General features: G+C 46.6%; 1 protein-coding gene across 1 annotated transcript in view; it reads left to right on the plus strand.

Annotated features, from left to right (window-relative positions):
* LOC139385812 (leucine-rich repeat and fibronectin type III domain-containing protein 1-like protein) overlaps positions 1 to 14,670 on the plus strand; it is a 55,303-nt gene extending 40,633 nt beyond the window's left edge. The window contains exons 3-5 of the mRNA XM_071131054.1: positions 2,153 to 2,801; positions 13,395 to 13,448; positions 13,683 to 14,670. Of these exons, the coding sequence (XP_070987155.1) occupies positions 2,153 to 2,711 (559 nt within the window). The 3' untranslated portion in view covers positions 2,712 to 2,801; positions 13,395 to 13,448; positions 13,683 to 14,670. The remainder of the gene's footprint in view (positions 1 to 2,152; positions 2,802 to 13,394; positions 13,449 to 13,682) is intronic.
* The last annotated feature ends 349 nt before the right edge of the window (positions 14,671 to 15,019 follow it).

Consider the following 15,019-nt stretch of genomic DNA (forward strand, 5'->3'; position numbering starts at 1 on the left):
GCGTGATTCTCCGTTGAAGCAGCCCTGTTAGTACCTAATTAACTTCCGGCCTTTCCCTGAGGATGGATGAAGACAAAAAAGACACGTGGGAGAAGCAATTTGCTGTTAATTATGCAAAAAAGCACATGGAAGCCTTTGGTTTATGGCACTGCAAAGTAATCGGAATCCGTTTTCTTAATCAATTAGGCACACATGAGTCCAGCTCTGTGTGGACTGACGGTTGTGTGGAATTTGGGAGGTCAGAGATGGAGGGAGTGGGTAATGAAGGGACGCGGTGACTGAGGACAGCTAATATCCTCTCAGACACATTAACATTGTGCTGAAAACAGGAGAGGATTGTGACGGGATCAGCTTTCCTCAGTCTCTTTCTTCTTTCATACATCAAGTCGACTGCACTCTCTATTTTCTCTTCCTTTCGTTCCCTCTCTCTGTCCATCTTTTGACTCCAGATATCCCTACCTAATTGCTTTTATGTTTGTATGGCCTCTTCGGAGACAGTCTTACATGAGAGGATGAGAACTATCCTATTTTAAAGCCATTATAGGCAGCATGTGGTAGGGAGATTTCAGCACACACTCACATCCATGATCAGACACGCGCGCGCAAGATTAAACACACACACGCACACACACACACATTCCTTCATGTCCCCCTAACCCCTCCTGGCCCCCTGCCTGTAGCATCCATATTCCCATCTCTAATGTGATAGACTGGTGACAGGAGTTATGGCAAGGTCAGGTCTGACTACATCAGTGAGAGCTTCCGCTACTCTCTCACCACCCCACCACCTCCTCCCCATTGCATGCAGAGGACCCAGCCTTCTCCTCCATGTCCCTCAAAGCCCCACCAGAGGATATGAATGTCGACACATCTGAAGATACAGTATATTGGGGCCTATTATTTTTTGAACCGGGCGACCTCCCTTTTTATACCTAGACTGCATGCTAGGCTGAGGACTAACGAAATGGCCAGACCCTTCTGTGGGCGGCTAGTGACCTCCACTCATCCAGAACATCCACTAATGATGAGCGTATATGCTCCGGGGCGTGTAGAACAACATCAAGACAATTCCCCCTAATTAGTGAGATTCCACCTACCTTAGTAGTTTGATCTTCTCGTTTCCTTTCTTTCGTTCAAGGAAACGTTCACGGAATTGAAAACGTACATTTAGCATTTTGATCATTTAGCATACGCTCTTATCCAGAGCGATTTACAGTATGGAGAGTTCATACGTTTTTCTGTTCACATCAAATCTAATGTTATTCTTCACATGCCTCGTAAAAACAGCTGGCGGAGACTAACAGTGAAATGCTTACTTACCCAACAATGTAGAGAGAGATAAAATAGAAAGTAATAACACGCAGCAATACAAGTAACGTCACAAAGCTTTTACTTCATAGTTAAACACCAGACCATAATATGACACTAACTTTATGGGTGGCAGAGAATACAGTGGATAAACAGGGTGGCAAGAGCGTAGTAACGGTAGTACGTCAGTTTAATGGACACAGCAGGTGTAACCTGTGGATAAGGCAGGGCAGAGCAGGGTACTCTGAGACAGTACGAATCCCGCCGTGTGAGCGTAGAGGTTGGCCCCGCTGGCGCCTGCGTTTAGAGGAGAAATGTTTAATGCACACACTGTCACCCACGCTGTCACCCCTTGGGCATGTCGCGCTTTGGAATTCCGCTCCATGTTTCGTCACCTCGGAGCCCCCGGGCCCCTATGTCCCTGTTGATAAATGGAGTAGTTTGGCACGCTAGCCACCGGGGTAGCAGCAGACACACACACAGGAACGTGCTCAGACACACACACACACATGCAGGAACGTGCTCAGACACACACATACACACTCACACACCTTAGCCAATGTGTGGTCTAGTGTTTGTAAGACAGAAAGTAAACCTGACAATGGAGAGTGCAGAATGAGAGGAGAGCATGAAAGTGTGTGGTCAGGGTAGTAAAGGTTAAACGTAATCTCCAGGTACTGAAAGTATAGGTTGTTGAGTTCACAGCCTTCATACAAGCTTTCAGTTTTCGGATTACTGCTAGAATGTTCACTCTGTCAATAACATTGTTCACTCTGAGGTTGTCTGTTTTTTTTTTTTTCTCTCTCTCTCTCTCTCTCTCTCTCTCTCTCTCTCTCTCTCTCAGGATGATCCCTGCGTCTCATAAATTCTTCCTACTCAGTGACTTGGCCACTCAACGGGATTATGACCTGTGTGTGCTGGCGGTGTACGACGATGGCGTGACGGCCCTAACCGGCACCCGCCTGGTGGGCTGCGTGGCTTTCACCACAGAGCGCGAGTACCGTCAGTGCCGCTCCCTCCACGACCAATTCCTGGGCGGAACCATGATCATTGTGATCGGCGGTATCATAGTGGCGTCCGTGCTTGTCTTCATCTTCATCCTCCTCATGAAATACAAGCTGCACAGCAACCATTACAAGCAAAAGGCGGCACATGTCAGCAACGTGTGCTCTCAGACCAACGGAGGCCAGGCGGCGGGCGGGGGAGGCGCTCCCATCCCCCCTTCCTCCTCAGGCTCGGCTAATAAGCCCATGCCTCCTGGCCCAGTGGACAGGGTAGGGCACGAGGGACCCCATCAGGCCTTGGAAGGGGGCTTCGGAGGGCCCTTGAAAGGGACCACCGTAGTGGACTTGAACCCAGACTACGGGAAGTCAGTGAAGGACCAGGATGCTATATCACAATAACACAGGATCTGGGACTTCCCCACCCCACCCCCTTTTTATTTCCTGGTGCTGGGGTCCCTCTGCCTTACCAAGGATTATCTCGTGTCCAAGGTGGGTGATTCCTGTCAGACAAGTCTGGGCAAGTTCTCAGGGCTCATCTGTATTCATTAACAATTCTGCAGACTGCTTCTGTAAGAGCTGTGTAGTTTACAGATTGTGTGTGTGTGTGTGTGTGTGTGTGTGTGTGTGTGTGTGTGTGTGTGTGTGTGTGTGTGTGTACATGCTGTGTTCCTATAAGTCTAGGTGCATCTGCATGCAGTGTCTATTTCGAGGGGCTTGTCTTGACAAAGTGCAGTACTTTTGCTGTATAGTATTTTCCTCTTTAAATGAAGCGTAGTAAATAGTACAGTGAACTAGTCCTATTGAGCTTCAGCGATGACTGCAGGCAGGCTTTGCTCGTGCCCCACGCCAAGTCCCCAGGACTGATGGGAATAGGCAATCATCATAAAATCACACAGCACTTAAAGGACGGCAAGCTGTGCTCACTCGCTCAACGCCCCCCTCTCTCTACTTCCTTCCTCTCTCCCTAACTGCCCGATGGGATTTCCCCCCCCACACACACACACAAACCAATCATAGCTGACTTCGCTGGCCCTGAGATGTTTGTTGTAAGTTTAATATCCGCAGTATAGCACAATCTCCTCTACATCTGCACTCTCCAAATACAAATGAACTGAGCTGGGCCCGGGACAGCTCTGTGGCTTTTTAAACACTGTCATCAGTGTCTCTGCTGCCCACCAACATCATCCCGCATATTAGCACACTCAGTGTACTAACGAGGGTTTGAAGTCATCTTTGGGGCTTCCTAAGGCATTTGTGTTATTCTGATTCGTTTTTGGAGGGCAAGCTACAGGCTATGTCACTAGCAGCTGGAAGTTACTTTTAAACAAGGGTCAGAACCTTGTTAGGTTAGAAGAGGCAAATGGCAGCCACATGCGTAATAGCGACCCCTATGGGTATGTTCAGGTATTCCCTTGGTAATGTTAACCTAAGCCAGCGGTTCCAAAACTAGGGGTCGCGACCCCATGTGGGGTGGCATGATATGAAAATTGGGTTGCAGGAGAATTTCAAAAAGTCCTGAGAAAAAAATAATACAGTAGTATGTATAAACTTTTTATGTCATATATATATGTGTATGACAAAAAAAGGTTATACATGATATTATAATGTATTCTGAGAAAAAATAATAGTATCTTTGTTTCTCAAAATCATTGTAATGTGGTTAACCTTAAAAATCTAAATGAAAATGATTCAAATCTAAAAGATTCAACCAGAGAACGCCCTCAGATCATGGGAAAAGGCCGCACTTGACCGTTGCACTTGAATCATTCCCACGGTGAACGGCTAGGCCTGCTACGCTATGAAACCACACACGACTGCAGAGACCTTGATACTGCCGGCCGCAATTGATATGGTGACAACAATGTGTGGGACTCACATCAATACCTTTGTCAGATAACACTGTTAAACAAAGAGGAAACTCTGACTGAACGACTCAAAAACTCCCCAGCTTATGCTCTCCAAATGGACGTTAGCTGTGAGGGCCGAGATGCTCAAGCATTGACTTTTGTTCACTATACATGTCGGGCGATGCTATTCACAGGACATGGTGTTGTGTCTCGCGATTTCCGAGAATGAAACTGCATAGGGGATGTTCAGTGTGCTGCATGGCTATAATTGACAAAAAACATATTCCATATGGGATCGAATTCTGGGTTTTTGTACAGATGAGGCTCTATCTGTCCCGGGGCGGAGGACAAGCCTCTGCACTCTAGTTCTGAATGTGTCTCCCTCTGCCATATGGATGCATTGTATGATACACCGAGAGCAACTGGGGGCAAAGAAGCTGAGCAGAGAACTCGGAGATATACTGCAACAGGTAACTTCGATTGGAAACTATATCAAACCGCATCCACTGCGTGCACACCTGTTCGCAAAACTATGTGGAAATATGGCATCAGAGCATGACAATGTTCTATTTCACTCCGAGGCTTGGTGGTTATCGAGGGGGAGTGTTGGAGAGATTTTCCCCATTGAGAGAGGAACTGTTGTCATTCACAATGGATGTATAAAAAATTTAAAAAAACTGACTTGGTTGACTTTCTGAGTAATGAAAAGAAATATAACAGAAACAGCATCAGTAAGGTGTCCCACACGAGCGATGACTGCTCACCTCCCAATGCTAGGAAGAGCACTTTAGGATGGACCGACTTCCCAATCCATTTAACTGTGATCCTGGCTCAGTTGACAGTCCAAAGCTGATCGAGCTGTCATGCTGCAGACAACGCATTCACAGTTCAATACAGAGGAGTTTTGGTTCCTGACTCAAAGGGAATAACCTACCATCTCCCTCTGAGTATTAGTGCGGAGTTCATAACAACTGGGAACTCGGAAATCTCAGACTTCCGACGTCAGTGCATTCTAGACAACTGGGAACTCGGAAGGAGACAAGCTCCAGGTGGGGAAAAATCATTTTGAACGCTTATCCAACTCGGAATTCCAACTCGGGAGCTCGGGCTTTATTCTAGAGCTCTGACTTTCCGACCTAAAGATCACTGACGTCATGATTTGACCTCTTATTTTTCAAAGTTCCCATATGCTTTGAAAGTGCTCTGTAACCCATGGTAGGCTACCCTTCACCAGCTCATGTCTGTGTGAAGCTGGATTCAGTGCGCTCTTCTGCATTCAAACCAAATATCGATCCAGGTTGGATGACAGCAGAGATGAGGTGCGCACTGTCGACCCAGCCCCCTGACTTTAAGAAGCTCCAATGCGACATGCATCCAGCACACCTACCTCATTAGTGGTGGTGAGATAAGAGACATTATGTCAGACTAATTTGCAATTGACTGTCATATAGCCCCACATTAAAATAATGTGATGGTGAGTTGAGAAGACAATCAGAAATACTGTTTTTAAGTTAACTGTCATAGCCCCAAATAAAAAAGTGAACATTGGCTGTTAATTACATGCTTTTTTCACATGGGTGGGGTCGTGAAAATGTTCAGGTATCAAAATGGAGTCAGGGCCGAAAAAAGTTTGGGAACCCCTGACCTAAGCTAAGAGATTATCAACCTTACGATCATTGACCTCATGTAAAAGCTTGCCAATTGAGTCATCAACTGCTGCAGCAGTGAAGCAATCCATGCAGCTCTCATTTGGGATCAGTTGTTTTTGTTGTTGAGCAGTTCATGAGTCCTGGTTGCATTACATATCCATTTAGTAGGAAGAGCTATTTTTGTCTCAGATGACCGAGTGATTAGACCCTGTCGATCATAGTCTTCTTCAAGAAGACAGTTTAGTTGGCTCAATGAATGGCTGCGTGTTTATAGCTGTGGGCAGCAGCAGGCAGTGTTCTCTCTCTGTGACAGGCCTGGATGAGGCAGATGAGGTAGTATTCTTCCTCAGCCTCCGTGCTCAGCGTTTAGCTGTGAAATACCTGCAGTGTCTGTGCATCCATAATTCATCTAGGAGCATCAGACAGCCAGCGAGGAGATGACAGATCACTCCCAGGAGGCCCTGTGTTTCTCACAGCGACACAATGAGGCTGACAGAGTTACTGGCGACAGGAGGAAAGGAGGGGGTGGAGAGCGAGAGAGAGAGAGAGAGAGAGAGACTAGAGAGAGGGAGAGAGAGAGGGAGACTGGAGAGCAGAGAGACTGGAGAGCAGAGAGAGAGACTGGAGAGAGAGACTGGGGAGCAGAGAGACTGGAGAGAGACTGGAGAGAGAGACTGGAGAGAGAGAGAGAGACTGGAGAGAGAGACTAGAGAGAGAGGGAGAGGGAGAGAGAGAGAGAGACTGGAGAGCAGAGACAAGTTTAAGAGGAAACAAGTTTAAGAGTCAATGAGAACAAAGACAATGGTAGAGAGATTGATAAGAGAAGATGTGGTGTACAGAGAGAGAAAGACATGGAGGGGTTGAAAGAGAGTGAGAGAAAGAGGTAGGGATGGAGAAGAGATTGAAAGGACTGCAGAAATAGAGAAAGAGAGAGACTTGACTTTGTCTTTCATTTAAAACTCACCCGCCCCCTTAAAAATTTAAAAATTAAAAAATATCCTGTACTGCATACATTTACCATACTCACCTTTCTATCTACCACATGATACAAACCAACATCACAATTCCCACTACTACAACCGTATATCCAAAACATAATTCCCAGCTATACAGACTGCCCCTCCAACACACCATATCTCCTCAAACATCTCTACACATTATCATTTTATAGACCATCCCATTAAACAATAGTAAAGAGTTTGTTATCTCCCCACCTTTGACCCTGTTCCTCCTTGTTAGCCAAATAGCTAACTTTGCCTGAGCAAACAGAAAATTCAACAAAACACATTTGGCTTTCTCCTTACTCGAATACCTGTATCCCATTATAAACATCCCAACAGTAAAAACCACCCCCAACCTCTCACACAGACATTCCAACAGAGACATTAAAGGCATTAACCTGGTGCACACAGAAAACACATGAATCACAGTTACTTTCATTTTACAGAAAAGACACCCCTGCCCGATTCCCGGTTCAACCCGTTTCCCCTGACCTCTTTTGTACTGGGGGTTTATAAAGCCCCCTCCACCTAAAACCCACCATATTCTCGGCCCCACATACCCCCTGCCACTGATGTGCCTTCACTCCTGTTAGGCTTCTAATGTTCCTAACCTTAACGCATAGGTTGTAGAGGGCTTTACCTCCCACATCCTCAAACTCCCCCAGGCTCAGAGTGTTAAAATCTAACAAGTCCTCCTGACCCCCTTGCCAGTCTCTGCTGTCACCTGCAGTGGCGGAAACATTGGTGGCCCCTCTCCCTTTGGCCGCTCAAATATCCCCCTTACCGGCTCAGACAGTGCCTCCTGGACCTCCTACAGGAATCTCTCCAGCAGCCTAAGAGACGTTATTCCTGTTTGTTGTGCCAAGACTTCCGGGGTTTTCCACCCCTCCTCTCCCAGCAGTCTCAGGTCACCCAGCCTTTGTAAACCCCCTGCCATCAGTTGCCTCTGCAGGGTGGCCGACTGAACCGATCTCTAAGGGATGGCTGGGTTGTGGAAGATAGGCTCCTCCCACACCCATAGCCCAGGCTCCACACCCCCTTCTCGTATGGGCCTTAGCAGCTGCCAGGCCCTCAGCATTGCGGAGAAAAATCTGAGACCTGCTGTACTCAACCTCTCCAGCTTCATGAGGAACAGCTGTCGGTCCAACCCTAATCCACCAGCTCTCCTCAGCAGCACGCATGCTGGCTCCCTCTAGCCAACATCAGCATGGTACAGCAGTCTCTGCACCGCCTTTAGCCTGAAAGCAGCCATCCTGCTCTCCAGTTCCACCAGGCCCTGTCCTCCTTCGTGAGCGGTCATGTACAACACTGCTGCCTTCAGCCAGTGATGGTCCGACCAAGAAGTCCAAGTCCACCAGCTTGCGGTGCAGGCAGACCGGCAGGGTTGATTGAGGACAGACAGTTTATGCCACAGGGAAGATGCCACCAGGTTGTTAATTATCAGCACCCTCCCACTATATGACACTTGGGACAGGAGCCACCTCCACCTGGCCTGTCTTGACACCACTGCCTGTGAAAGCCCCTCTCAGTTCTTCCTTACCCACTTCTCTGAGCCCAGGTACACCCCCAACACTTTAAGCCCTTCACAACCCCACTGCAAACCCCCTGGAAGCAGAGGAGGAGCCCTATCCCCCCATGCCCCACATAACAGAGCTTTGCTCTTGCCCCAGTTTACCTTTGCTGATGAAGCTCCCTCGTACACCTTCAGACTCGTCTCTAGTGCCTGCATATCCTGATCATCCCTGACCATCACAGAAACATCATCTGCATATGCTGACACTGCTATGCCTGTCACCACATCCATTCCTGTCCAGCACACTCCCTGCAGTCTCCTGCGTAACAGTCCTAAAAAAGGCTCAATGGCTAGTGTGTATAACTGCCCAGATAGAGGGCATCCTTGTCTAATGCCCTGCCTCACCCAGACTGGCCTACTGAGCCCCCCTCCCACCTTGACCATACATGACGCCCCAGCATACAACATCTTCACACAGGTCAAAAAACTCTTCCCAAACCCAAACATCACCTTAAACAGATACTCATGGTCCACTCTATCAAAAGCCTTCTCTTGATCTAAAGAGACCAGTCCAAAGTTCACATTAGAACCTCTCGACGAGTCCGACATGTCCCTAATTAAGAACAAGTTGTCCGTGATTGAGCGTCCCGGTGCACAATATGTTTTGTCCTTATGTACTATCGAGTCCAAATGGGACTTCAGTCTGTTAGAGAGGACTTTGGCAAATATCTTGTAGTCCGCACAGAGTAATGCCACAGGCCTCCAGTTATTAAGTTCACACAAGTCCCCTTTTTTGGGCAGAAGAGTCAGAGCCGCCCGACGGCAGCTCATCGGCAACTCTCCTACCCCGACGCATTCACGCAACACGCAAAAGAAGTCCTGTCCAATTATTCCCCAGAATTTTTGATAAAACTCCACTGGGACCCCCGGTGCACGACCGGCGGACATCTGGGTTACGGCCTCTGCCAGTTCATGGGACAACAGAGGAATGTCCCTTTCATCCCTCTGTGCCAGAGAGAGCTTAGGGAGTCCTGCGAACAAGACTTGAGCACACATAGGATCACACACTTCTGCCCTATACAATTCAGTATGAAACTCCACAGTCCGCTCCCGCATCTCACCTGCCCATCAGACAGCCATAGACAATGCATACCCTTGGCTTCACCACTCTGTCAATCCAAACCAATAAAGAAGGGAGCATCCATCTCCTTGAGCATGGAGAACCTAGCTCTTACAAGTGCTCCCTTTGCTTTAACCTGGAAAAAACTGCCCAGGTCGCTACATAATTCAGCTAAATTAGCCTGGAGGCCTACATTGCCTTGCCCCACCATCTCTACCTCCCCCAATACTCTCCTAGCCTCTGAGGATGAGAGAGCTGTGTACTGTTGACAGAAAAGCCGAATTTGGACTTTCCCCACATCCCACCATTGACTCAGAGACTCATACTCCTCTCTTCGCTGACCCCACCTTTCCCAAAAGGTCTGGAAACCTGAGCAAAAAGGGGCATCTTGTAAGAGCTTTACATTGAACTTCCAATAAGATGCCTGCCGGGGCCCTGGTGAGATAGACAGCCGAGCCATGGTTGTGTGATGATCCGAAAACCCCACCAGGAGAATGGTAGCGCCCAGCAGCCTATTGCTCCGATTCCTAGACATGTAAAACCGATCAAGTCGGGCTGCACTCACCCTAGCACCAAAAACCTTCACCCATGTATACTGTCTTGTGTTTGGATGTTTAGTTCTCCAAACATCCACTAGGCCGAACTGATTAAGGATGTCCCTTAACACTCCCACTGAATGAGGCTCTTCCCCATTTCTGTCTTTTGTAAAATCCATTGTACAGTTCCAGTCCCCTCCGACCACCAGCGTCTCCTCAGGCGCTACCTGTGAGAGTTCCTGTCTAAGACTCCCAAATAGAACCCCTCTTTCTCTCCCTGTGTTAGGCGCATACACATTTATAAAGACAAAACCCATGTTGTTAATTTCTGCTTTAACAACAAGCAGCCTACCTTTACACACCTCCTTTGAGGAGCAACGTTTTATAGACAGCCCCGGTGCAAAAAGGACTGCCACCCCTGCACTAAGATTTGTCCCATGGCTCAACACACTTGCCCCTTTCCACCAGAGCCCCCAATCGACTTCATTCAACACATCACTATGCGTCTCTTGCAGAAACAACACCTGTACTTTTTTTTGTTTTACATATTCACCCAACTCACTCCTCTTTCCCGCATCTCTGGCACCATTTATATTGAGCGAGCCTACCCGAAGAGTCCCTATAAGAAGTGGGAGAAAAGCCAGCAGAAAAAGAGACCAATAGCAAAGCACAAAAATCCCCAGTGTCAGAAAGAAAATATGCATCTAAACAGTGTCAAAAGGTAAACCTTTACGCACTGTTGTGACCCACTTCCTCAACCTAAAACGTTTCCTGGGTGAGAGGACACCATGCCCCTCATTTTTCATAGCATGTTGTACTGATCTTACAAACTTTCTAGGATCAGAAAAAAAAGCCTCAAGATTAACTTTTTTCCCCTTAGTCTCATTCAGGAACCTTGGCAATTCTCTCAACGTGTACTTAGACCCCTCTGCTTGACTGGCTGTCAGCTCCGGGCCCATTGAAGAGGAGTCTGAAAAAAAGAACTCATCATCCTATTTCTCAGACTCACTTTCCTCCTCATCTCTATCTCCCACCCTGACTACCTACCCTTCCTCTCTGGTCAGGGCATCTCCCACAGCAACAGGCAAAATTTCCATGGTGCCTTTGTCCACACCCTTTTTCCTTTTCCACTTGACACCCTCCTCCTCCCCCCTTATCTCTTACACTTCCCCACTAAACTCGCCTCATCCACTAGAATAACCTGACTAGGCCCAGCATCATCTACACCACCCTCCATAGCATGACTAGGCCCAGAATCATCTACACCACCCTCCATAGCATAACTAGGCCTAGCCTCAGCTACCCCACCATCTCTAGCCTGACTAGGCCCAGCCTCATCTACACCACCATCTCTAGCCTGACTAGGCCCAGCCTCATCTACACCACCTTCCCTGGCATGACTAGGCCCAGCTTCTGCATCTCTTTACCCCCTGCACTTTGACCCTGATTTCCCCCACTGGCACTTGTACCCTCACCTTGTCTACAGGCTTTATGTGGGCACGCAAAGCTCTTATGCCCCAAATCCCCACACTCAAAACACCGTAGACTATCTGTGCAGGCAAACCTTGCAAAGAGCCCCTCCCCGTGCCTCACTTTAAAATGCACATTTAGTTGTTGCTCATTATTGTTCAGAAACATAAACACTTGCCTCCGGAACGAAACAACGTGCTTAACGGCATCTGCCTGAAAGCCTGCTGACCCGAAAACCGCCAGCAAACTTACCAAAACGACTCAGCTCTTTCCTGATTTGGTCATCCATAATAAACGGAGGCAAATTTGCAACTACCACTCTTGTCGAAGGGGTAGAGAGAGGTGAAATTGACACCAACACATCCCTTACAAATATTCCGCTAGCAATTAGCCTACCAACCAAATTATCCCTTTTCATGAACACAACCACAGCTTTGTTCATTCTAGAAGCAGAGTGTATAAATTCAGCTCCTACCTGTTCACCGACTGCGAGCAGAACCTCCTCCTCCTTAACTCCATTCTCAGGAACACACCTGAATCCATGCCGTATGGATAGCATCTCCTCCGCGCTAGGCTGAGAAGCCATCGCGCACACCACACCTTCCAAACCCCAGGAAAGTTACTCTGTCCTCTTCCACCCTAACTTTGAAAAAACTGTGGATACCGCTAAAACAAATTTTGCATTAACCCTCCACCATAGAAAATAGCATGTAAAGAAAATAATCAAGAAAGTTAGTTAGGATAGAGCCCTCCACACCAGACACTCAAACTCCAAAAAACTCCCAGCATGCACTGCAAGAGAGAGAAAGAGAGAGAGACAGTAAATCTGACAGTAAATCTCAGTAAGACAAAAATAATGGTGTTCCAAAAAAGGTCCACAAATACAAATTGCATCTAGACACCGTTGCCCTAGAGCACACAAAACACTATACATACCTTGGCCTAAACATCAGCGCCACAGGTAACTTCCACAAAGCTGTGAATGATCTGAGAGACAAGGCAAGGGCCTTCTATGCCGTCAAAAGGAACATCAAATTTGAAATACCAATTAGGATCTGGCTACAAATACTTGAATCAGTTATAGAACCCTTTGCCCTTTATGGTTGTGAGGTCTGGGGTCTGCTCACGAACCAGAATTATACAAAATGATCCTCTGTGTACAACGTAAAACACCAAATAATGCATGCAGTGGAGAATTAGGCCGATACCCGCTAATTATCAGAATCCAGAAAAGAGCCATTCAATTCAACTACCACCTAAAATGAAGTGATTCCCAAACCTTCCATAACAAAGCCATCACCTACAGAGAGATTAACCTGCAGAGGAGTCCCATAAGATACGCAAGCTGGTCCTGGGGCTCTGTTCACAAACACTAACAGACCCCACACTGGAAAGAATTAACCAAAAAACTGTGCAAACTATAATGAGTACATAGTGGCAGAATACCTGACCACCGTGACTGACCCAAAATTAAGGAAAGCTTTGACTATGCAGAGACTCAGTGAGCATTGCTATTGAGAAAGGTCGACCTTATCCAAATCAGTCAGTGAACCAGCTTCTTAGATATGCTTCTTCGTGGTCTTGGTCCGCTTTCATCACCTCATTTTCAACAAGACCTATGTGTAAGACACTGTCAAATACTTGTAGGTGTGTGTGGCCTGGGGTGGTCTAGTGGTTACTGCTGTTGCCTTCTGATCACACAGATATGCTAGGTCTGGCGTGGGTTTGAATCTGGCCTATGCCCTTCTAGAGCACCATCTTATTATCCTGTGTCTCTGTCTAAAAAAAAAAGGAACTAGTAGGCGCAATCACGTAGCCAGATGTGATATTCATATCTACAGAATTGAACCCCCCCGGGGTCAGGTAAGACATACGGGAACTTTCCAGGAATTCTTAGCTCAGGTGATGAGGTTCGTGCACTGATTCCTGTGTCCTGTCTCTTCCAGATTCGCACATCACCCATGCTCGTCTTCTGAGGTGGAGGGAGGGAGAATGGAAAGGTGAGTTTAGGGACAGAGAGCCATACATTTCAATTCTATATGCAAGTTCTACATAGAGATGGGGAAGTTATGACGTTACGCATGTCTGATTTAAAGGGCAAATGAGAAGGGAAGAAGGGACACGTACAACACAAATAGTGTTTTCTTTCTATTGCATTAGATTGTCTAGTAGACAATGAACAATCTGGGTTTAGGCAATTCCTTGGTGATGTTTACTTTAATTCTCTCCTCTAGGTAAAGTCCCCCTGGTTCAAGGAAGTTGGAAAAACAAACTCACAAAAGAATACATATGAAGCCAAGAACAGCATTAGGAGTAGAGATGGGTGGATGCCATGGAATCGCTGTGTTCCGTCACTTATGCAATTCTACCTGGAACTGGGATGTAATCCAGCCCTGTGGAGTGGAGGGAAATTTATTCCAAAACCTGGGGCTTCTTTCACTGTGTGAGGAATGAGTTGACAACCCAGACGCCTCAAATTCCTTTCGGAATACTTTTTTGGGATTCTCATTGGAATTGCCTATTACAGAGGAACACCCTTGGATGGTTTTGATGAAATGTTGTGGGTTTCGTAATAAAGCTCCACTCTCCCTTAACGATCGGTCACATGCCAAAGGAATACAATAAGAGATGGCGATACAGTGTTTTGTTCCCCCCCCCCGAGGGCCTTGGAAGTGTTAGCACCCATCGATGTCACGTCGATGCACCAATATCAAACGGTTGTTCGGTGATCTCTAGGGCACTTTATAATCTTTATAATCCTCTCTCTCTCTCTCCATCTCTCTCTCTCTCTCCCCTCTCTCTCTCCCACTCTCTCCCTCCGTCTATATGGACAAGTGAATAGTATACTCAACAATTATGAGATCAAATGCATCCATTTTGGATGACGGTGGAAAAAATATAATTATTTGGCCAAAAACATGGGCTCTCAAGATGAGGACAAAACAAAAACCTGGTTTGGTTTGATTACATGAACCTACAGCACAAGCAATGCCTTGTGGTTTGATGGTGAAATGGTGAGTTAAGTTTCATTCTGACACAAACTTTACAGAGAAGAAACTGACCCTATTGTATACCACTTGCCAATTGAAAAGATGGAACACGGATCAAATACTCTTTTTCCCCTTACTGTTGACTGTGTATGTATTTGTATGTGAGATACACCTTCAATCTTCTCTGATTTGATACCCATATTTCCTTTGAATTATGAAGCAACAATAAGAAAAAAACGTGAGATGGAATTTTATGCTTTCATAGGTCAAATATGTGGATTTATAAAGAAATAAAATTATTTTTCTTGAAGATGTGCAGCAACATTACTCACACAATTTCTGAAAAGAATCCTATTCCTAGATTAATAATTGCATTTAGTGTCAAACTGGTTTTACTTTAAGAAAATGCATTAGAAGCAGTAGTTTCATCAGCTTTGTTGGTCAGTTTTCAACCAAACTGACCTTATGACAATGCAATGACAGTTACAGAAGTATGGTTTTGCCACTAAGGGTCGCCAGAGGCTTTCATGGTGACTTAACCAGTCCACCTCAGCTCAGTTCAACTCAGACATAGATTAGTG

Source organism: Oncorhynchus clarkii, chromosome 27 (genome assembly GCF_045791955.1).
Source record: "Oncorhynchus clarkii lewisi isolate Uvic-CL-2024 chromosome 27, UVic_Ocla_1.0, whole genome shotgun sequence".
Lineage (NCBI taxonomy): Eukaryota > Metazoa > Chordata > Actinopteri > Salmoniformes > Salmonidae > Oncorhynchus > Oncorhynchus clarkii.